Here is a 23,452-nt window from a genome sequence, read left to right as displayed (position 1 = left end):
CATTACAATTGTTTATGAAAATAAACCTTTTTAATGGCAGTAGCTATATTTTGTAGTTGGTTTGTGTAATCACAATGATGATAGAACTAATAAGAATTGCATTTTTCATGTCATGACTAAACCTCTTTATTCATCTGTGTGTTTTATCAAGAGTTAAGAAGAGAACAAAATGAAAAAGTATATTTTATTTCCTTCAGAACTCTTGAAATTAATGTTAAAAAGTTGTGGTCATTACAAGGTAAAATACAGTGTTTTATTAGTTCTACATAGCTCATGTTTCCCACTCTCCCACTTATTACAATCGATAGGTAAATAAAACAAATATGTATTGTCACCAGCTTTAAGTTTTGTTAGTAGGTTAAAAGTTTATTTGCAAGTAATATATTTACTTCTTCTTATACTGAAAAGTTCGGTAAGTTGTATTAGTAATATTGTTATTGAATATATAGTTAAAACTTGATACACTTGCCCAGAATTCTTGTAGCTTACACATTTAGTGTGAACTTCAAATGTGAAACTGTTCATGACGGAAAAAGCACCTTTATTCAAGTTATAACAGGAACAAATACTCACAAAGCTAAGCAGGAGCACTGTGTGTTTATCCATCATCCTTATCTTAACAACATGGATGAAATATACTTGAAACATTGATAGCACTTTGCAACAATTTGTTTTAGGTTCTTTTGTGTTTTGTTCCTGTATCCTGATTATAATATGTTAAGATTGTGTACATTTAGTAGAGTTCACAAAATATCTTAGAGGTACTAGTGATATATATATATATATATAGGGCTGAGCCTGTTTTGCTTTAAACTGATACGGATGCAGATACTCTCACTGTTTCCAGCTGATACCGATGCTTGAAAATTGTAATATTAAAAGCTTTTCCAAAATATTGATAATATTAGTGTGTATGTATTTCACTCTAATTATATGCATCAATTTACCAAGATGTTTGCTTTAAAATATTCAACAATTTCATCAGACTATTAATTAAATTTTATGTTATCACAATTTTTTTTTTTTTTACACAAAACTGGTGCAAATAAAATGAAACATCGAATTTTGCATCATTTCCGGGATAATCGGACTCCACAAAAATCTTGCTGAGCCCATGAAAGACCAAAATGCCGGGAAAGTACTGACCGGTATCGGTAAATAAATTCCAACTGATGCTTTCCAATGCTGATACCAATACATCACCATCAGCTCAGCCCAAGATATACAGATGGGGGACAAAATAATACAAACACCTGTGAAATTAAATAAAATCTTTATTAATATGGGGTTGGACCACCCTGTGACTGCGGTGGCTAAGTTGGTAACGCGTCTGACTACCTTGCTAAAGGTCCCGGGTTCGATCTCCGGCCGGTTCAAATCCGGGAACTTTTCTAACGATGGAAGCGGCCCCAGCACCCACCCAGCGTCGAATAACATGGGTACCTGGGGGAAACCCTGGGGGGTAAAGGTGGTCAGGGGCATGATGCTGATCACATCACCCCCACTCACGACCGGATCAAGAAAGTGTGGGGCGTTACCCCCACACCACCTATACGCCTTCATGGCGTGGTGCTATGCACAGGGGAGCACTTTACCTTACCACCCTATGACTGAAGTACACTCTGTATGTGACGTGGGATGGACGCATAGAGGTCATGCACAATGTTTAAAGGAATATGGAGACATTCTTCCTCCAGAGCAGTCTCCAATTCCGAAAGTGTGGCTGGAAGCGGACTTCGAGCATGCAGTTTGCACTCCAAATATCCCCACAAATGTTCTATAATGTTCAAGTCAGGAGACTGGGGAGGCCATTCAAGATGTCCTATTTCATCGTCATGTTCTTCGAACCATGTTTGGACAGACCCAGCAGTGTGGATAGGAGCGTTGTCGTCTTTAAAAATCGGCCGCTCCCCAGGAAATAAAGTCTGGACAAAAGGATGGAGATGATCCCCCAGAATGCTCCAATAGTGATTGACGTTGATCTTCCCATGCAGAAAAACAAGTGGTCCCACACCGTGCCAAGATATCGCACCCCATACCATAATGGACCCACCTCCATGCTTCACAGTCGGCAAGAAGCAGTCAGGATGAAACGCATCTCGGGATGTTCTCCACACATAAACATGCCGGTGGTTTTAAATAACATGAATGTTGATTCATCAGACCAGACGACTTGTTGCCACTGTTGTGGGGACCAACTGCTGTGAGCTCTGCACCATTGGCGTTGCTTGACAGCATTACGTGATGTCACCAACGGCTTACGAGTTGCCACTCTGCCATGAATGTTTGCAGCATGGAGTTCCCTTTTGACAGTTTTGGTTGAAATGGGATCCTGGAGATCCCTGTTCATTGAAGATGTTATCTCGGATAACCACTGTTGTGCTTTGAAGATGCCATCTCACCTTGTGTTGTGTACGCTGTCATAACGGCTGATACTGTTCTCCTTGCACATCCCACAAGGTTTGCGGTTTCCTTCACTGTGGCTCCAGCTGAACGTGTTCCAACAATCATGCTGAAAACATTTTTGTCTGCCAATCCAGTTCCTTGTTGTAAGTAAAATTTTGGTTAGGAGGATGTATTAGGTGTAATTTTTTAAAAAAATAGTCATTTAATAAGAGAACCAGAACAAAGCATTAAAATGCAGTGTTGAACTCTTGATATGGATTGCGATTTTGTATTGCTACCATAGTTTCTTGCCTTCTTTTGTCTTAAGAATATGCAGTGTGGTGTACCAGTTGCACTCCACTTTGGAACTCTGTCAGGTCTGACATTGCAGCGTCTCTTGAGAGCAAACGATAGACTAATGTACCACCAATGACTGCTGTTGACAGACTAATACCTTCCCCTTCACAGCCACTAGGGGCAGACTTCAGTGCCAGGTGGTGCTGCTGTACTGCCGGTGTGAAATGTGGCGTACATTTTCATAGGTTTTCGTATTATTTTGTCCCCATCTGTATATCATACCTATACTTTCTACCAGGATTATGAAAATTTATAAAGTTTCACTGAGGAGCATGGGGCGATCAGAACACCATATACCTTTTTGACTTCATTTTATGAAAAAAATTTGGCACTATAATTTATTATTTAATATCCTGTTTCCTTTATAGAATCCCCTGCTGAGCATCTGGAAACCAAGAAACAGATGGAGGCTCTGAGGGAGGCTTTCGGGGAGGAGCACTGGCTTCACAGCAAAGGAGGGAGCTGCGTGCAGGACCTCCTGGGCTTGGACAAAGTGATCCCTGCAGGCACGCCAAGCCTAGAGGAGATCCTGCGTCACTACGAGCTGCAGGAGGCAGCCAGCAAGGCTCAGGTGGAAACTACAGTGGAGAGCAAAGCAGAAGATCAGAATGAAGCTGAGAATGCCAGCGCTTCGAAGTCCGAGGAGTTGCCGAAGATTACAGACTCTGCCTGCTCCGAGGACAGCCTGTTCGGGAGCAAGACTCTGTCCCCACAGCCTTCGGAAGAAGCTCTTGAGGAGTGTGAGGAGGGTATGAGAAATTTTGTGTTGCAATCCAGAATTCTTCCTTGTAGCCCATGTTTTGTGCTTGTGTGTCTGTTGTTGCTTTTCTACCTCTCCCGCCACTTGGAATGAAGATATTCTCTTGGGACAATGACCATGTCAGTTCCAGGTAGGCTTTTTGCGATCAGTTATTGAAGGTGAGGTCTGTTAGGAACAGTTCTGGTTCATATTCCGAGAGATTCTCTGCCAGGAAAGCTTCAATAATTAGCTTCACTGTAACAATGAATTTGAGGCAAGGGCATTCAGGGGCCAACCCAATGGCATAGTGGTGGTGATGTTGCCTTGTAATCAAGGTGTCCCTGATTTGATACTCAGTGGAGGCACATGGTGGTTTGGATGCCACTTTAAACTGTAGGTCCAGACCCAATCAGCCTATCTGTGCAAGGAAGTGGACTTGAAACAAAACTCAAACAATTGCTTTCAGTGATTGACTCCCAACTGAAGGCTCTGAGTTGGAGTTATAGTCTTGGTATCGATCTCTTTATTGGCATCATCTAATCATCATTCTCATCATTACAGTTAACATGAAAAGAGGTAGCCAACCTCCATGGTGCAGTTGTTATCGCAGCATGCTATGACACCATGACACCCATCCTGGGCATGTTTTCTTTCTGAGTGTCCCTTCATCAATTTCATCAATCATTCTTGCTGACCTGGTGGAATGCGAATCCTGGCCTGGGCATGGGTGTTCTTTGTGAATATCCCATCATCACTCATCCTCATTGTTGTGATTAGCCAAAAGTGGCAGAAAATTGATGTAAAATAACAAAATTCAGTCAGTCAATCAAATCATCACTCATCCTCATCTTCACAATTAGTGAAAAGTGGCATAAAAGCAAAGTAAAATAAACCAAATCACTCAATCAGTCAATAAGAGGTAGAAACGCAATGTACAAGAATATCTGCAATGTGGATGAATTATGAAATGAAATAAGTATGTCGTGTACAGGATTAATATGTAGAACCTAGAACTAAACAGTGCATCATAGATGTCACCATGTGTTCACATGTGAATGTCAACACTGTTAAGCCTTGCTTCCATGTTAATAAAACATTAAAATGCTGACCAAGGCAAAATTTATAGTATAAAATATATACACTAAAAATGTAACGTTTTCACCCTTAAGAATTTATTGTGAATATTCGTCTGAAGAAGACCCTGTTAGTGTATTTTTAGTGTATATTTTTATACTATAAATTTTGCTTTGGTCAGCATTTATTTTAATGTTTTATGTTAATGTCAGATATTAGACAAGATCTCTGGAGGCACAAAGTGGTTCGGATCCCACTTTAAACTGTAGGTCCAGTCCCGATTAGCCTTACTGTGCATAAAGTGGACTTAAAACATCAAATCAATCAATAGACAAGATCTCAGGTTCTGAGGTTCAAATCCTGAGAAAATGGTGTATTCTAATTCTCCACTTGCACCTGACCTCCATTTGACGTTGCATAATCCTTATGAAATATAGAACAAAATGTCAGTTATGAACTTTGCTGTTTTGAATATACAGGCTGATCTGTTTGGGTATGGATAAAAAAAAAAGGATGTGAAATTTTTTTTGGTCAAATGTAATTACCTGAAATATTGTATACAAAAGAATGAAAGGTGGGAGTATTTATTTTTATACACTACTAACAGTTTGGTACAGTTTTAAGTTTTCTTTGTAACGAGTGCACTCACGGTCCCCGAAATGACGTGTCAATCATACCCCGGTACGGGGCCAAACGTCGTTATGTGTACGGGAAACCGGTCGTGACTCACGGTCCAGTTATCAAGTTCGGTACTGAGACGGTCGTTTATTGTCATACTATTGCGAGGCGGAGGTTAATACCTTGAAATGTTACACTGTTTTGTTTACCTTTGATATGTAGATTCGAACATTCATAACACACTAATAGCATAATATCCGGTACCTGAAAAACGTCAAATAACAACACTGACGAACGGTAAAAAAGTGAATATATATTGTAACAACAAAAAAATATTGCAATCAACAACTGTTTACAAAGCCTCCTCACTCTCACAACATTCACTCTATCTCTCTTTCACACACCTGAGGTATTTTTACATGTGAAGTATGGATACAAATCATGGATCTCATTAACATATCATTCCTTTTAATTTTTAAACCTTTATGTGAATTTAGGGCATTTGTCTGCCAGCTCCTGTGCTCTTTTAAATTAACTTAAGTGCCAGCCCTCGGAAAGCGGTTAACTAAGACAATTGGGTCGGCGTGGTTAAATCTTTCGTTCGAATGAACGTTTGCACCCAGTCGTAAGCACGACATTATACAAGTTTCTCGGACGGGGGTAATACACATCAGCCTCTCTCGTCCAATGAGAACAACTACACAATTACATAGTGATGCAAAAACTTAATTGGCTCCAGCTGCCGGAATACACAAATCAATCGTCGGCGCGAGCAAAAATTACCTTAAAAACCACTATGCAACAAATAATACTATTTCACGCACACGACCTTGCAATAAAAACAACTACGCTTTCCACAATTAAAAAGGACTCATCAGTCAACTATTGACAAATTAAATGGCGCGACGGGGCGGTCGGTTACACAAAAAATGGAGCACACTTTGACAATTTATACTAAATATTAAAGAAATGAAATGGAGCTTCTAACCCTGAATGCAGACAATTAAATTAGAACATCTGAACATGAAATTACCCTTTTTTATAACAATACCAAAACAATTTTTAGGCGCGGAAGTTAGGTTTGGGTTTTCCTGAGTAACTTTGCAAATAAGTGAGACGTCGGCGTTAACTGTATGGTGTTGATAATAACGGCGCACGTTTACATGTACATGAGACCCTCTGAAGTATACTGTACCAGACTCTGCTACATGGCGTGGTCCTTCATCTCTCCTGGACGCGGGACTTGCACACGGTTCCTTTGTGGCGAAATTGTCCTCCGAGGTCGATCGCGACAAAGAATAATTGCGACGATATGGTGTACTTGCACCCCCTCAGAACTTCGGGCGTTCCTCTTGTCACTAGCGTCGGGTGTACGTGGTCACGCGTCGGTTCGGAATCTCTCTGGTGGCGGGCTTCGATTCGGCGTCGTTCTGGAAGCGTCGTTCTGGAGTCGTCCTTCAATCTCTCTCTCTGGTGGCGGGCTTCGATCGGCGTCGTTCTGAAGACGTCCTTCGGGCTTTGGGCAGTGTTTGGCTTTGATGTCGTCTTTGGCGTTGGCTGACTGGCTTCATCGGAAGATGGCGATGCATCGTTGCGGGCGTCAGGGAAGTCGACAGACTCCCTTCTCAATCTCCTTTAGCCGCCCATAATTATGTAGTTGACGCTTGGCAAAAAAACAAATCACCGCGTAATCTTCACCAAAATAAGGCGCACACCGGTAACCCTCTATCTACGATTCGCTCACGGTACGTAAGGAAACAAAGTCCACGGACACAAAACAATGATCACGTGAGAGTGTAGCGCGGAGATGCTCTCTCTGTGAAATCCGGGTAAAAACTGTGTCTGGAATCATAGTACTGCCTATATATAAGAGATTCGAATTCTTCCGTTGAAAAGGACGCTCTAGTGGCTTGGCTTCTGTTTCAGAGGGATGGAAATGACCTCTCTCCATTGTCTTGAAAGGCGCGGTCGGCGACGCGTCCTGGATCCTTGCAGGCTTGAGCTCCAGCTGGTTTTCCTGGTCATCCGTGAACATGGGTTCGAACGCCCGCTGCGACTCGAGCCCGGTAGCGGCGAAAATAATCTTTCCTTATCTCCGTGTTGGTGCAAATATGTCATGTTCTAAGCGGCGGCTGTCACTCAAGAAAAACCCGTCCCCAGCTTCCGACGTCTGGCTCGGATACAAGTTTATTCACAAAATAAGATCAAACCTCACACTTTCATGTTTGTGCATAAAATGAATCAATAAACAAAAAATAATTTATATCGAACTGCGTTTCACATGTCACTAGATACCGTGACATCTTCATGGCCTCCAGTGCGAACTCTGCACAAATCATAACGGTGATTCAATTCATTCCACGTCTGGTGTAACATCTCTGGGGTGATTCTGTCGAAAGCCTGTGTGATTTTGAGTTTACCACAATAGTATGGAATCGTATTTCAGTACTTTCCCGTTGGACTTGTGTAACACTCTCACACTTAAAACACCAAAGGACACATTTAGCCCCTTGCTGGTTCATAAATGCCATTTTAAAAATAACGAATCAGTTCAAACTTCATTGTTGCCTTCACACCACAGCAAAACTGCCATGTTTCATGCACGAAAACACCAACATGAAAATTTTCCTACTACCACATTTACGTTTCTATTAATGTTTTATTTTATCCATACCCAAATTGATAACCTGGTAAAATAGTGCTTCTCTTGTAGTAATTTAGTTTTCTTAACGTTTCAGTGAACCTGCTTCAATTCTCAGTGATCCTTGTTTATGTGGTTCAAGTTCCACTTCTATTTAGTGCCTCTTTTGGATAATTGTTTTAAACATACTTTGACAGTGTACCTACATGATGTATTTAAACAATATTATTGATCTTCCTGGTTCTTTAAGTAAAGTTAACTTTTATTTTCTTCTGTGTGGCATCAGATATTGAGTAAATAAAAATAATTTTATCTTTGTTTTAGTTGATTTTTTAAATTTTATTATTTTGCACTATTTTTTGCCACTATATTAGGTAATTGCTATGTTTGGATGAAATTAACAAAGGGGCACTAGAAACCAGGAACCATTGATTGTGATATCGTGAATCAACTACTGAACATGCTCACCATTTTCAGTGAGTTAATATTTATTGTCCCTCACAGTTCATTTAATTTCAGCATCACCTTCTTGCAAAGAATATCAGTGGGGAAAAGGTGTGTATGGTCACTCTTATCCTCATATAATTTCCTCATTAAGGTTCAGTTGGACCTTTGGCTGGCACCAGGGAAGGTCAAATATAACAAAACGAAGCATGCTTTGCATTGTGCATCAAGTTGAGGTGAATAATTTCTGCACCACAGTTATTGCTGCTTCTGTGATACTATTATTTTCCTGTAGTTTACGGTTATTACAAGCATAAGAAAACAGTTTTTTCTTTGTGACGTTTCAGGAGAACACACGCTCCTTTCATCAGACATTTATTTCAAAAAAATGAAAATAAATGTCTGATGAAAGGAGCGTGTGTTCTCCTGAAACGTCACAAAGAAAAAACTGTTTTCTTATGCTTGTAATAACCGTAAACTACAGGAAAATAATTCTATCATGCAAGCAATGCGTACATACAAGAAAAACTATTATTCTGTGATACTGCTGTCTGATTGCATTCTTGCGACTTCTGATACACTGTCAAGTTTGCTGAGCTTTCGAAAACCGCTACACCAAAATCTGGAAAATGACATCTGCTCAGAATTCCTTCCACTACTTTTGTGGTTACGTAAGACTATTAAATTGTCATATGTAGTAATGGAGTGAAGTTATTTTTGCTGCGTGCCAAATGCTTGAAGTGGTTGCTTTGCTTTATTTCAGATGAAGGAGAGGAGGATCTGTACGTTGTGCAGAGGGAGGTAGGGAATCTGAACGGAGTGGAAGTAGATGGTGTGGAAGAACTCATGCTTGCAGTTACTGAGAGGTTAGTTAAGCTTTTTTATACTATGCCAGTCGTGGTTTTACTGGATCTTTTGCTCCCACTGTTCTACCTATGGAGTTTTTTCTGTTGGTAACTGCAGCACGATCTGTTTGCCTCTGAGACACAGATGATGTCAGCAGTTCCTAGGCCTGGGTACAAATCCTGGTCAAAGCTGCGTTTTTCACTTACATTCGATGGTCTTCTGAGAATGTAATATTACACTGTTATGACTGATGTAATCTTAGTTCTTTAGCTTCCACAGTACCCTTTGGGTAGTTGTGTTGTCAAAAACACACAGGAGGGCCATAGCTATCTGTTATATTTATCTTGAGTAAGTTTTATGTGCTGTTTAGTTGTTCTTCCTTTGTTTCACACATCCTAGCATGTCTGGATTCTGGAGCTCATGCCACCTGTAAGTGTGTCCTGCAACTCTGTTTTTCTTTAATGTTGTAGAGACATGGAACAGAAGCAGGTTACATCGTCAGGTGTAGGCAAATGCCAGGTGAGGGCTTTCATACAAGTCATATGAGCAAGCCTGACCCAAATTCCACCCCAATCAATCCAATAAGTCTCCACATCTCATTCTTACAGTGGCGTATTCTCCCATATTAATCTGATTCCCACCGATTAACCAACTTTTTTCATGTACAGGATGGTCCATATTGATGGAACACATTTAAAATGCAAATTTCTAGGAATGGAACAAGCAGTTTTATTAATCACTGTGTGCAATACATAACCAAGATATGGGAGTTTACAATAATATTTGTCATTTGGATAGACAATCCCGTAGATGGGCTCCATCTCGAAGTCATATTGCATCATAGCAAATTGGCCCGAATGGCCTCCATCTCCCTCCGGATATTTCCTTTCAGTTCAGCAATTGTTTGGAGTCTCGTGGTGTACAGCCTTTCCTATAGGTAACCCTTCAGGAAGTAGTCTTGTGGGGCTAGATCCGGTGATCTGGATGGCCAATTGATATCGCCAAATCTGGAAATGAGGCGACCAGGGAAATGGTTTCGAAGGATTCTTATTGGCACTAATCCTGTGAGACAAGTGGACACATCTTGTTGTGTCCACATTTTGTAAGAAAGAGCCGCTTCAGTTAGGGATTAAAAAACATGATTAACATGTCGTTGGAGCTCTCATCAGTGACCGTTATGGTTGGGACTTTGCTCAACTGTATTCGTCAAGCGTTCAATGATCTCTGCAGTACGAGATGTTTGAGGTAACCCAGATGAAGGTTTCTTGTCAGCATTAGATGTCTCATAGATGTCTCATGCACGTTTCTTGAAATGTTGTCGGAATTGCCTTTGGGCTGTAATGATGGAGCATCCACTAGTGAAGAACTCTTCCACAACATAAGTAATTTCAACAGGAATCCACAGCAGCATAATTCAGTGTAACAATAAAATGAAGAATGAATTAAAATTCTGGCTTCCAAATACACTGCATTTGAACAATGTTAGAATATTCCTATTGTCTGAAAATATAAAATAAAATGTGTCCCATCAATATGGACCACCCTGTATATAGAAATTTTTGAAATTGGCTAGGGAGCCATGTTATTTTGTTTCAACTACATATTTTCTCTTGACAGGCAACCTTGCAGGTCCAGCACTGTTTTTGTTTTACTTGCATGCCCACATTGGTGTTCTATTTCTATTATACGTAATTAATTAATATATACAATAAAAAAGAATTGTTGCAGTAAACCAGGTCAAATTTTCAAAATATGCCACTGCATTCATTTTTCCACTTCTCCTATACTACTCCTGCTCTTCCATTTGCTTATTTCAAGATTGGTTAGGGAGCCATGTTATTTTGTTTCAACTACATCTTTTCTCTTGACCTGGTTACCTTGCAGGTCCGACACTGATTCCTTGTATGCTGTCCTTTATTTACATTGCAAAAAATATGAACAATAAAGAGTTCAGATTAATTTCCTCCCTGGTGGAGCCACACTGTGCAGTGGTTCACCTTGTGAGCATAAAAGTGGACTTAACACAAACTTTGCCATTAGGTATGGATGAATTTCATCTCAGAATGCGTATGCACCTGTAACACACTCCATAACAAGTGCATTTGTGAAGGAATATTAAATTGTTTCTGAACTGTTGCAGCCACATCAAGGAGCGGGATGGCCTAAGTGGAAGAGTTAGGGTGAGCTGGGAAATGGAGAGTCTTCAGAGCTGTGTCAGGATGAAGAACAACCCTGTGACAGTTCAGCTGACATTTGACACTGTGCGGATGGATCGGCAGGAGAGGGTCTACCTTATGCAGGACGAGGATGCTCAGGTGAGCTGCTTGCCTTAACGTGTAATAGGTGCTGTTACCAAGGAATGCATTCTGTACAATTCAGTATACAGTGTAGAGTACCACTTTTGCTTGCTTGTAATCGTCCAAGTCTCCCACCCTTGAATATGCTGCGTTCAAGTATATACAATGGAACATCATTTTAATGTGACAATAATCATGCACACCTATACAGTCCAGCTGCCTTCGCCGAAACCATGGAAGTGCGCATGCGCCAACTGGTCTTGTTCAATGTCAAAATAGGGGTGACTGCAAAGATCACAGACCTCTAATTACAGACTGAAAACAATGAGCTTTTGTTTGAAGCCGTGCATACTCCTGGCGCTAGAAATATGGCGGAGATGCACATTAGAGCTTGTGAAGTTTTCATTTTTGTACTCACTTGTGGAGTGTAATATGTAGAGTTATATACTTCTTAGTAAAGTTAAAAATTACAATCTTGTGTGGTGCAATGACTCACAATCTTCAAAATAGTTGTTACAAGTAGAAATATGAAGGTATGGTCGCTGCCATGATAGTGTCTCTACGACCTTTTGGCTTAAAGTTGGCCCATATCAAAAGGCTCAGGTTTCCGGTCTGGTACCTGGAGGTCTGTTGTAGCAATGACATTTTGGAAAGATAAGGGTTCTGTGAAAATTGTTTGCTGTGAAGTAAGTAGAGATATGTTTCAAATTATGGAAGGGTTCAGAATGAAAATAAAAACAAGCAAATCTATATAAACGAAATGTCACATCGTAGTTTGGCTGGTGCTTCTACCTGTTTCACAGTCTCACATTTGGAATAGACTTTTCCAGGTATTTTTCCCTTCCCTGGCTGGACTGTATGTAAAATATCTGCCTTGGTAGTTTCAGCCCATAATCATCTAGTTCATTTTCATATATCACTATGTATTTGTATGACAGACTAAACTACATTTTAACATGGAGATAATGACTATGTTTACTTAAGTTTCAATTTCACTGTGTCTTTCACTTTGCGATCCATATTTGAGGCCCCACTACCACAGACAAATGATGGTCATATGTGTACTGCTGCGCTTTGACTGTATACTGCTCGTTTAGCTTGTTCAAGCATTATTCGCTCGAGTGAAGAAGCTCTCCATTCTATATACTATACAGCGTCGTCTGTGCAAACTATTTGGCACTCGCGTGAAATCCTCTCGCTGCAGGACTCTAATACAGTGCATTCCCATAGAACATTTTAAATCGGTAATTATAAGAGTCTATAGCAATGAGCTCCCAAATGGCTGTTGCCAGTCACTAAAGTTTCTCCTTTAACTGGTCTGGCAAGTTGAAATCTTCAATTTTTGTGCAGAAAATTGAAGGTGCCTCTGGAAACTTAACCAACTTGCTTTCCACATGCTTTTTTATTAGTTCCACCGATTTCATTCCAATTTCCCCTTTGTTTTTGTTCATTTTCTCTCCCCTGTTTATGCATATGTGCTTTGTCTCTGCCACTTTTTTTTTTAATTTAATCTTTTCTCCTTCATTTGTACTTTCTTAATCCTGTGCCCAAGTGTCAACATATGCTCACTTAATGCTGATCTTGGATCTTTGTCTTTAATGTCTCTCCTATGTTCTTTGCTTCTCTCGTTGATTCTTCTTCCTGTTTGTACATCCACTGCATTCTACTTCATATACCCCTGCCATTGCCATTGAAATAGAGAGAAACGTGGCAGAGACAAAGCACATGTGCATAAGCAGGGGAGAGAAAATGAACAAAAATGAAGGGGAAATGGGTGAAACTAATAAAAAAAGCATGTGGAATGCAAATTGGTTAAGTTTCCAGAGCCACCTTCAATTTTCTGCACAAAAATGAAAGATTTTAACTTGCCAGACCAGTTATTGGAGAAAGGGAAGGTCAGTGCCACCAGAATGAGGAGGGGGAGGGAAGACAAGAAGAGCAGGTCACAGGATGGAGGTGAGGGGGAGAAACAGCCAGCTATGACACCTGCAAGGTGGAAAACCAGTTGGCCTAGGAGGAAATAAGGACACACATTATTCATTCCTTAGAAGTGTAGAGTGACTAGCCGTGTGAGTATCTTGGTGTAAACTTGAAAAAGTTCTGGGAAACAGGATGAAACGTCGCAGATAAAATAAAAACCACTAAAAATAACTGTATTAGAATATTTTGCATCTACAAAAAGTGGTTATGCAAACCTTTAAGGAGAACATAGATATATTGCAAGGTAACATATGTTATTGTTTTGGGGTTGATTGGTGTTGTCATAACATGTTTTAATGGAACTTGAATGCTGTAACCAACCATCTTTCAACTTGTGTGTGCTGTGCATACTGGTATGTGTGAATTGTATTTCAGAAACTGGTGAAAATGTAAAAAAAAAAAAAAAAAAAAAGGTAAAGTGTTCCCCTGTGCATAGCACCACGCCATGAAGGCGTATAGGGGGTGTGGGGGTAACGCCCGACACTTTCTTGATCCGGTCGTGAGTGGGGGTGATGTGATCATCATCACGCCCCTGACCGCCTTTACCCCCCAGGGTTTCCCCCAGGTACCCATGTTATTCGACGCTGGGTAGGTGCCGGGGCCGCTTCCACCGTTAGAAAAGTTCCCGGATTTGAACCGGCCGGGGATCGAACCCGGGACCTTTAGCATGGTAGTCAGACGCGTTACCGACTGAGCCACCGCGGTGAAAATGTGTTGATTGTATTTTCACAAACTGGTGAAAATGTGTTGATTGTATTTTCACAAACTGGTGAAAATGTGTTGATTGTATTTTTAGAAACCAGTGAAAATGTGTTAATTGTACTTTCAGAAAATAGTGAAAATATGTTGATTGTATTTTCAGAAACTGGTTAAAATCCTTGGTGATGTGTTGGAGTCACGGCCTCTGTGTGCCATGAACCAGAGAGTATTCCGCTGCATGAAGTGTTCTGCTCAGTTCTCACATGAAATTGGCCCCAAGACAGTGGTCGACTTGAGTGATCATGAGAAAGCAGGTATTACTAGTGCATATTTACCTGTTCTTAAATCTCCACTCCAGCCTCCTGTCAAGCATTTATCAGAGTTTAAGGATGTTTGATTGATTTGTTGTTTTAAGTCCACTTTATGCACAGTAAGGCTAATCAGAACTGGACCTACAGTTTAAAGTGGGATCCGAACCACTATGTGCCACCACCTGGTATCAAACCCGGGACCCCTAGATTACAAGGCAAGACTGTGCCATCGGGAAGGCCTAGTTTAAAGATGTGTAGAGTCTTATCTTTGCATGACCATCATTATTCTTTATTTAAGCAATATTTCTTAACTTGGGTTCAGATTGGAGAATACTTGTCAATTAAAACAAGATTCTGTGTTATAGCTTGCGTTGGCTAATACTTTTATTACTATTTAATATTGTAAACAGCACAATCATCCTTGTTGAACTGTAGTGATCCGGTCGGCAGGGCATATCACCCAGGTCCTGGTATAAGTGATCTCAGATAAATATTTTTAGAAGCATGACCCTGTATTAGATGGCTCTGAGGTTCACCCAGCTTCTAATAAAATGGTAACTGGTAGCACCCCTACAACCAGATCATGGTGCTGATCACATAACCTTCGCAATGACTGAGATCGTGAATGTGTGGAGCCCATTGCTTTATCCCCACTCTGAACCTCTATAGTTTTAGTTTTACATTCCTTCTTTTTATAAGTATTACCAGATCCAATGATGTTGAAAAAGAAATTGAAGATAAGAAGTTATTTCAAATAACATACCTGCAACTATGATAGCATGTGCTTTATCACAAATAAACAACCAGACATCAAGTATCCATTTCGACACTCTGCATAGTTCATCATACTGGTTTCTTCTTTCAACTCCATAAGCTCTGGTAGTACAGATAAGAAGTTCATAAAACTTCATCACTTATAATGAGCAGAATGCATTGGCCTCCTCGATGGCACAGTGGTAGTGTCGTCACCTTGTAATGAAGGGGTCCTCGGTTATATACCTGGAGGAGGCACATAGTTGTTCGGATCCCACTTTAAACTGTAGGTCTACTCCTGATTAGCCTTTCTGTGCATAAATTGGACTTAAAACAAAACTCAAACTCAAGTGGAATGAACTTTTTGTAATATTAAATAATGAATAAAACATGACAGAATACGAGGAACAGTACTTGGGTCACTGCATTTTAGCGTGCCTATATAACTTTGATATAATATCAGTCAACTTTCGATTGCCACCCATAGAAACATCTCATTAAATATTTCACCATATTTACAAGCATTATCCAAAGTAGTGATCACAAATAATTATTTGGTATTTTGTCGTTCCCATTGAAGGTTGCACCTCTGAGATGTGTTGCCCAATGTGTGGAAGCACCTACGTGTTCGAGACTGAGGATGTTCCCGAGCCTTCGCAGGAGAGGAAAATCGTGGTGACCACTGAGTCTGTGGAGCCGAGCAAACTGCAGCTTCCTGCGGGTGCACTGTCACATTCACCATCGCAGTCAAGCATAGGTAAGATTGGAGGAAGTCATTGATATAAGTGCTTTTTGTCTTGTTTCCAAGGACTATGATCACTCCAGTGTTCTACATGAAAGCAAATTTTCATTTTTTATTTTTTTTTATTTTTTTTACATTAAGGGGGTTCTAAAGCCATGTAAAAGCATAGGCCCAAATTTTGATGGATAACCGTACAATTAATATAGATTCGGTAAGGAAGAAATTTTCCGATAAAAAAGATTGTTTTATTCACTAGAACTTGTGTTCCTTATAATTTTGTTACGATTGAAGGTGATGATGTGTTCTGGTGTCCACTGGTGTGCTTTTGCTCCATGACAATGGGAGACCACACACTGCCAGTGTCACTTTGCCTACCATCGAGAACCTAAAGTTTGAGTGCTTACCCCACCCTCCATATTCACCTGATCTCGCACCTCCGATTTCCACACCTTTGGCCCACTGAAAGATGCACTAAGTGGATCGAGGTTCCAGAATGACGACTAAGACCAGTCAGCGGTGCATGAGTGGTTATGCACGCATTCAAAAGTTTTTTTTCCCTGTGGAATCAATGCCCTTATCAAGCGCTGGCATACGTGCATTGAAACATAGTACAGTAGTTCTTTTATTTTCCTGTAGTTTACGGTTATTACAAGCATAAGAAAACAGTTTTTCGTTGTGACGTTTCAGGAGAACACACACTCCTTTCATCAGACATTTATTTTCATTTTGACTAAAGATACAGTTATAACAATGGTTAGCAATTTTTTAAACAAAAATAATCCGTTATATAATGGATGTTGTCAATATTACATTGTTGTAATAGAGCAACTTAACTGTGAAAAGAAGCAGTCTGTTTTATTTTTATTTCAGATAAAAAAAATTTGATCACATTATTTTTTTTATTTAAAATTATGAATCCCAAATATCATCAGGTAATTCAAAGTCATCATTGTTTTCACAAAGTCTCTTGATGTTTTCTGTTACATTAAATTTGAAAGATGGTGGCTTACTCCATTTGTGAAAAAGAAAACTCCATGCTGGATCTATGTTACCATTTTCATTAATATGAAATTTTTTATCTGAAATAAAAATAAAACAAGACTGCTTCTTTCACAGTTAAGTTGCTATATTACAACAATGTAACATTGACAACATCCATTATATAACGGATTCTTTTTATTTAAAAAATTGCTAACCATTGTTATAACTGTAAAAAAAGGTAAAGTGCTCCCCTGTGCTTATCACCATGCCATGAAGGCGTATGGGGGTGTGGGGGTAACGCCCCACACTTTCTTGATCCGGTCGTGAGTGGGGGTGATGTGATCAGCATCACGCTCCTGACCGCCTTTACCCCCCCCCCCCACAGGGTTTCCCCCAGGTACCCATGTCATTCGAAGCTGGGTGGGCGCCGGAGCCGCTCCGACGTTAGAAAAGTTATAACTGTATCTTTAGTCAAAATGAAAATAAATGTCTGATGACAGGAGTGTGTGTTCTCCTGAAATGTAAAAAAACAAAAAAAACTGTTTTCTTATGCTTGTAATAACCGTAAACTACAGGAAAATAATTCTACAATGCAAGCAATGCGTACATACAAGAAAAACTGTAGTTCTTTTGGTGCTTGTAATAAATATTTGTTACATCATATTTCTGGTTATATATTGAATGAGCCTTGTATATTATTTTTAATGAGATTTTCTTTGCTTCCTTATTTCAAAATTTGTAGGATGTAAATATTACAAACCATGGCATAAGAAGAAAATGTCTGTACTTGGTAGTGCAGGGGGAGGGTGGGGGATCACCAAACCACAATCCTGCGTAGGATGCCAAAATGTGTAACTACGGGGCTGTTAAAATATGACAACTGAAGAGGCTACATGATGCTGAAAACCCCATGTAAATATCGTTCCCAGTTTTAATGTTGGAAGTGATCATAATTAGGGTGGTGCATCTATTGAAACATTCTGTGTTAACTGTGATAAATACTATCCAATATTTACTAGTATACATATTAACTGAGCCCTACAACTAATGCAACCACAGTTTCTCTGAAGTCCAAAAGATATTTCAGTTTCAGTAATTGTGCTTTGAATCGAAAATGCCAAGTATGAAGGAAGAACAAGTGAAAATTTTGGTCACTTTATTTTGACAATTTTTTTTGTGTGTGGCATGCTTATTATTAAAAATGATGGTGATAAATGTGAGTGTGTGTGCGCTAACACCGAGACACTAACTGTGAGTGCTGCATGTTGCATGACTTGCAGGAGCCCCAGGAACAGAGGCCGTGCAGATGCTTCACGTGGTGGCAGACGTTCATGCAGCCGAGCTTGCCTGCAGCTTGGAACAGGATCACGCTTCTGAGACCGTGTGTAAGGAACCTAGCATATGTAGTAGACGCTTACTAACCTCCTTTGCACTAGTGTAACTCCTTGTACCTCTACTAACAGACCTGTAGCATATGATGCCTGCATTTGTTAGATTCACAGCTTCATTCAACCTTCAATTTCAGCCATAATTTTAAATTGCCAGTTTGTTGAGTATGAGATCTAAAAGTATCTAGCTACAGTGTCTGACAAAGTAACCATGTAGCTACTACGTTTCTATCTTTCTTAATAAAAATATGCCATTATCAAATTTTTATTCATACTGGTAAGCACAGATATAAAATTGCAGATGAAAATAAACATAAGAAATGTTAGGATGATGAGAAAGCTAATCTCAGAAGTAAAATAGTTTATTTTTAAAATCAGAAGTATAAATGTCATTTTAAACACTTTTATAAAAATGAGTAATTAAAACATGGAAAGTATGCAAGAACTGTACTGAATAAATAAACAAATTAATCTTGAATGGTAAATATTTAATTGAAAATAGCAATGGAGAATTTTATCTCGGAAAAGTTTATGTTTTTTTATATTATTCAATTATTATTTGCAGATTTTGTTCCTAATGTATTTTTGTGTCTTCAGAAATAATTTTTCAGTTAACATGATTCTAATTTTGATGGATTTTGAAACTCTTCAAAGACGTTAAACAGAAAAGTTGTACATATTGATAATACAACTTTTAATTCATGATTGGGAAAAGAGAGACGCGGTAGTATATAAATACGGAGAAACTAGTACTCACTTTTATCCGCGAAGCCAAGCAACAGCGCAGCAAGTTCCAACGAGGATGGTGGCAGTGGCCACTGAAATTAATCGAAAAAGAAGAAAAAACAGCTTCGCGGATAAAAGTGAGTACTAGTTTCTCCGTATTTACAACTTTTAACATAGAGTTTATTTCAATAAAATAAAGTTTTGCAGCTCCATAATTGAGCATCTCATGTTTCGAAAATGAATCTATGTTCAAAAATTGGTTTCCAATTATTGAAGTTAATTGCAAGACTCTTTATGCTATTTTGTTTGAAGACATTTTTCTCGTAAAACTTGATAAGTTGAATCACTAATATCATGCATGTGAATCTTTATTTTGACAATTTATAAAATAATAAAAGACGATAGAAGTCATCCCAGTACTAATCTGGAGCAACTAACAAAAAATCATGGTTGGGTGTAAAAATTATTCTCTTTGTTGTGTAAATTTCCTCCACTTGCATAATCAGTTTTAATATTTTTGTGTATTTGAGGTAACTTAGTTGTAGAAAGAAGTAAAGATGATTCTAGTAAATATGAAATTATCTCTTTTTGACACTTCACATGATATAAATGTACAATTATTAACTTAGGTATTATGTATTTGTATTAATAGTAATTTATACCAACCCATCACATCTTCCACTTACTCACTTGCGCTTCTGCATGATACACAGTTAAGAGTTAAAATAATTATTATAAACAAAATGCTTGCACATTTGCTACAGTAATGTAGATATGAAATGAGACTAGGTATTGTGATATTATTAAAGTGAAATTTAATTTTAATGCTTATATTGTGCTTTATTACATATTAGATTCATTGTTTACAATACCAAAATAGTAATAAAATTCCTACATGTAGGGGTTAAAAAACAAGTTTGACATTTCAATCTTTTAAAAGAAGGTGTTTATCAGAAACACGCAATTCTGGATATTTCAAGGCCTTTTGTTAATCCCTCCAGGTACAATTTTATGACTATTTTATTATTATAAATGTTGTAGCAGACAACTGCCAAGAATTTAAATGATTGATTATCTGTCATGTAGGTTCTGCCACCTCTCTGGCGAAGTCCATGGAGTCCAGTGTGGTAGGGCTGGTGAAGCGTTCAGACAGTGACATAGAAGTCCTAAGCAACCCCAGTCAGAGCAGCATTGAGGTGTTACCAGTCGCCATCGATGATCAGCAGAGGTTGGTTCATTTGGGTACTACATACTCACTTTGTGCACGTGCGTATGTATGTTTGCATTTTTCTACTCAGTTCAGTGTGAGTGGAACGTTCTTTTCCTTAACCCTTAGTACGCCGTGCGTACTGATGAAAGTAAGCCCAGTATCGCCGAGGCTTTGAGCGGGAAATTTGAATTCGTATACATAATGGAGAAAAATTGTAATAACTCTGGCACTATGGGACCAATCTACTTCGGATAACTTTTGTTTTGCAGGCAATACATCGGTGTATGCAACAATGTAAAATTAGATGCCCCAACCATGCAGGGGGGGGGGTTACGGGCGGGGGCTGCATCCCCCGAATATCAATGAAAAAAACATAAAAATGTGGAGTTTGCCCCCTCTTCTCCAGCTACTTTGGGGAGAAAACCGGAACTTTTGCTTTTTTTTTTTAAAGAATGGACCTTCCGCAACAGAATGAAACTTGATTCATGTTCGTGGGTGCAATACAATTTGAATAATAAGGCAAAACGTAAAACTCTAGTGAATTTTAGCCAATTTGCATATTATTCATAAAATTGTTATAACTGACACTATGGGACCAATCTACTTCAGATAACTTTTGTTTTGCAGGCAATACATCGGTGCATGCAACCATGTAAAATTTGGATGCCCCAACCACGGGGGTGTTACGGGCGGGGGCTGCCTCCCCCGAATTTCAATGAAAAAAACATAAAAATGTGGAGTTTGCCCCCTCTTCTCCAGCTACTTTGGGGAGAAAACCCAAACTTTTGTTTTTTTTGTTCGCACTTGCATCTTGTGTAGCTACTGTGAATCTATTTCTTCCCTGTTGACTCGGCTCTTTGTGGAAATATGTCCGGAATGAAACGATTGTGCGTTAGGGAAATCGATGAGCTGTTATATGATACGAACTGTTTATGGTGACGCCTTTCCTAACAGAGGAGGGAAGGAAGCCTTTGCAATCGTTTGTTTTGTCTATACTTCTGGATAGACGCATGCTTTAAACACATGCTTCTGGCCTCTGGCTATCGTTAAGCTTCATTGCATTTCTAACATAGAGGCGACAGAAAGCTGACACCGCCAAACCTCATCCAATCCCCTCTCTCCTTGCCCTACCCCCCCCCCACCACCACTACTTCAGCTGGATCACCAGGTCTAAACACAAAGAAGAATGTGTGCCTTATCAGTGCTAAATCACAGCGTTGGAAGCTTGGAGGAAAACAGCATCGTAAATACCAAGTATTTATTGTGTCTGTCAAGTGACGAACATGTGTTTGGGTGATCCCAAACACGTGACATATTCCGAGAAAGGAGGGGGGGATTTGGAAAACATGTTCCCGAATGAACGGTCAGTGTTTCAACCTCAATATACAAATATAAGTGTGGCAAACCCTCGATAATTCTATCTAAAGCTGTTTGTAACATATATGTTACAGCAGCTACAAGGGACATACTTTTTTTGTAACATATATGTTATGGCAGTGAACTAAGGGTTAAATGTTCAATCCCTAAGGTAGGTTTGCTCAAATTCGTTTTCTTGTTCTAAATTTTACCTGTAATGTAAAGTTCATTTTTCACAAAGATAGAAGGGCAGAGGTTTCACACAAGGCTCGAGGTTGAAGTCCACGAAGGCGGGAATTCTATTGGTGGGGGAGTTGTAACTGAACACAGTGACTCTTCCAGGATTACCAGGTTTTGTGAATTTCAGGCAGTAGGTAAAAAGGAGGAGTTTCTCTGGAGTATGGTGGAACCAGTCCACAGTACACAAATCATAAAAAATCATGTTAATGTCACCACAGTTGTCTGGTCATATATGTTTGTTTCTCATTCATTCCCTATCCTGACTGTTTATAGTGAAAGAAAGAGAAAGAAAAATCATCACCATCGCATTTTTCCAAGCAAAACTCTTAGGATCTCAACAGCACCAACAAACATCTGATGAAATAAAAATTGTGTAAAGTAAGTTTAATTTCTATTTACAGGCAAGCTTCCAATGCAGCGGAGGATAGCGAACCCGTTCAAGTGGTGGCCCTGACCCCTGACCCAGATGAGAGCAGGGATGGGAAGGCCCATGTGGGCCTAGCGGACAGCAGCTCTTCAGGTAAGCTGGTTTCTAATACATCAGAAGATTAACATACTGGAATGGTACCCTCGGAGTATTTAATTTTCATTTTTGGAATTTTGGAAAGGTGTGTGACACGTTTTTCTACCATATTTTGTCAGGAAATTATGTGTGTGAAATAAACTGTTAAACATGAAATTAGTTTATTTACTGCCACAATGGTTTTTGGAGTATCATGTGAGGTTTGCAAAATCGTGGAAAACTGAATAAACAAACAAAATGTGGGATGGAAAATGGATTTCTTTAGACAGGAATAAGCTTGATACAACTTCAGTAACTATGTAAGTGAATTTTAAAAGAAATATTCTTATATTGCTACAAAAAGTGCCAAGTTGTAACACTTACATAGCAATTTTGCTTCATTTAAATTGCTGAGAAATGTCATGGTGGCAGGAGTCATTAAAAGTACATGCACTTGTATCAGCTTGGCTGTATTTGCAGAGGTTGTGAATGTACTATTAGAATGGAAATATTTATTTTATGTAATGTGCTTTCAAATCAAATTTGAGATTTTATTCTCCATTATAACATGGAAATGTCATCTTATGTATCACTTTTGAACCCAAAATGTGCTCTTCTTCTTTTCTCTTTTTGGGTGATGTTTTATTTTCCACAAATGCCATCTAGTCAAGGCCTTCCAAAACAAGCTCATCATTAATGTCTCCATAGGTATCTTCCAGGTACCCATCTATTTCAGGCTGGGCACCTTTATGCAGGGTGTAATGGTAATGGGAAGATATTATTTAGCCATATAAAAATGGAATTTCAGCAATTTATCGTGGAAAAAATCCTAGGAATATACTTGAATTTTGTCACTGGCTAGAGAACATCATTTGCAGCTTTATCAGATCATTCTCTTTGATTTCCAGCATTCTTATTATTCTGTGGATGGCGTACAAGCGATGCATGTGAAATGGTCAAGCATAAATAATGATTGCATCGTGATTTCTGTACTCTGAGAATTCAGTGTGCCTGAAAGAAACCTTTGCCCACACAGAGTGTATTTTAGTTCCAGTTAGTTCATATAAATCCATTGTCCACCATAAGCTGTTTCTCTTAACTATTTCCACTTTGAATACTTTCTAATATTTATAGCTGTACAAAGTAATCTTGTATAGCTGCAG

The 23,452-nt window shown here is 39.1% G+C and overlaps 1 protein-coding gene across 3 annotated transcripts in view; it reads left to right on the top strand.

Moving 5' to 3' along the window:
- Positions 1-23,452, top strand: part of LOC145978338 (serine/threonine-protein kinase 11-interacting protein-like) — a 53,788-nt gene that overhangs the window by 13,616 nt on the left and 16,720 nt on the right. For 2 of the 3 annotated variants that reach the window (XM_083110922.1, XM_083110921.1), the window contains exons 6-13: positions 3,111-3,491; positions 9,022-9,124; positions 11,245-11,419; positions 14,244-14,394; positions 15,725-15,901; positions 18,148-18,252; positions 20,068-20,209; positions 22,189-22,307. In XM_083110922.1, coding sequence (XP_082967048.1) covers positions 3,111-3,491; positions 9,022-9,124; positions 11,245-11,419; positions 14,244-14,394; positions 15,725-15,901; positions 18,148-18,252; positions 20,068-20,209; positions 22,189-22,307 — 1,353 coding nt within the window. The remainder of the gene's footprint in view (positions 1-3,110; positions 3,492-9,021; positions 9,125-11,244; positions 11,420-14,243; positions 14,395-15,724; positions 15,902-18,147; positions 18,253-20,067; positions 20,210-22,188; positions 22,308-23,452) is intronic. The other variant, XM_083110923.1, reaches the window with a different exon arrangement.

This window comes from Lepisma saccharinum, chromosome 24, assembly GCF_977018435.1.
Source record: "Lepisma saccharinum chromosome 24, izLepSacc3.1, whole genome shotgun sequence".
Taxonomy (NCBI): domain Eukaryota; kingdom Metazoa; phylum Arthropoda; class Insecta; order Zygentoma; family Lepismatidae; genus Lepisma; species Lepisma saccharinum.
Note: the sequence above shows the minus strand (reverse complement) of the source record. Positions and strands in the feature narration are given on the sequence as shown.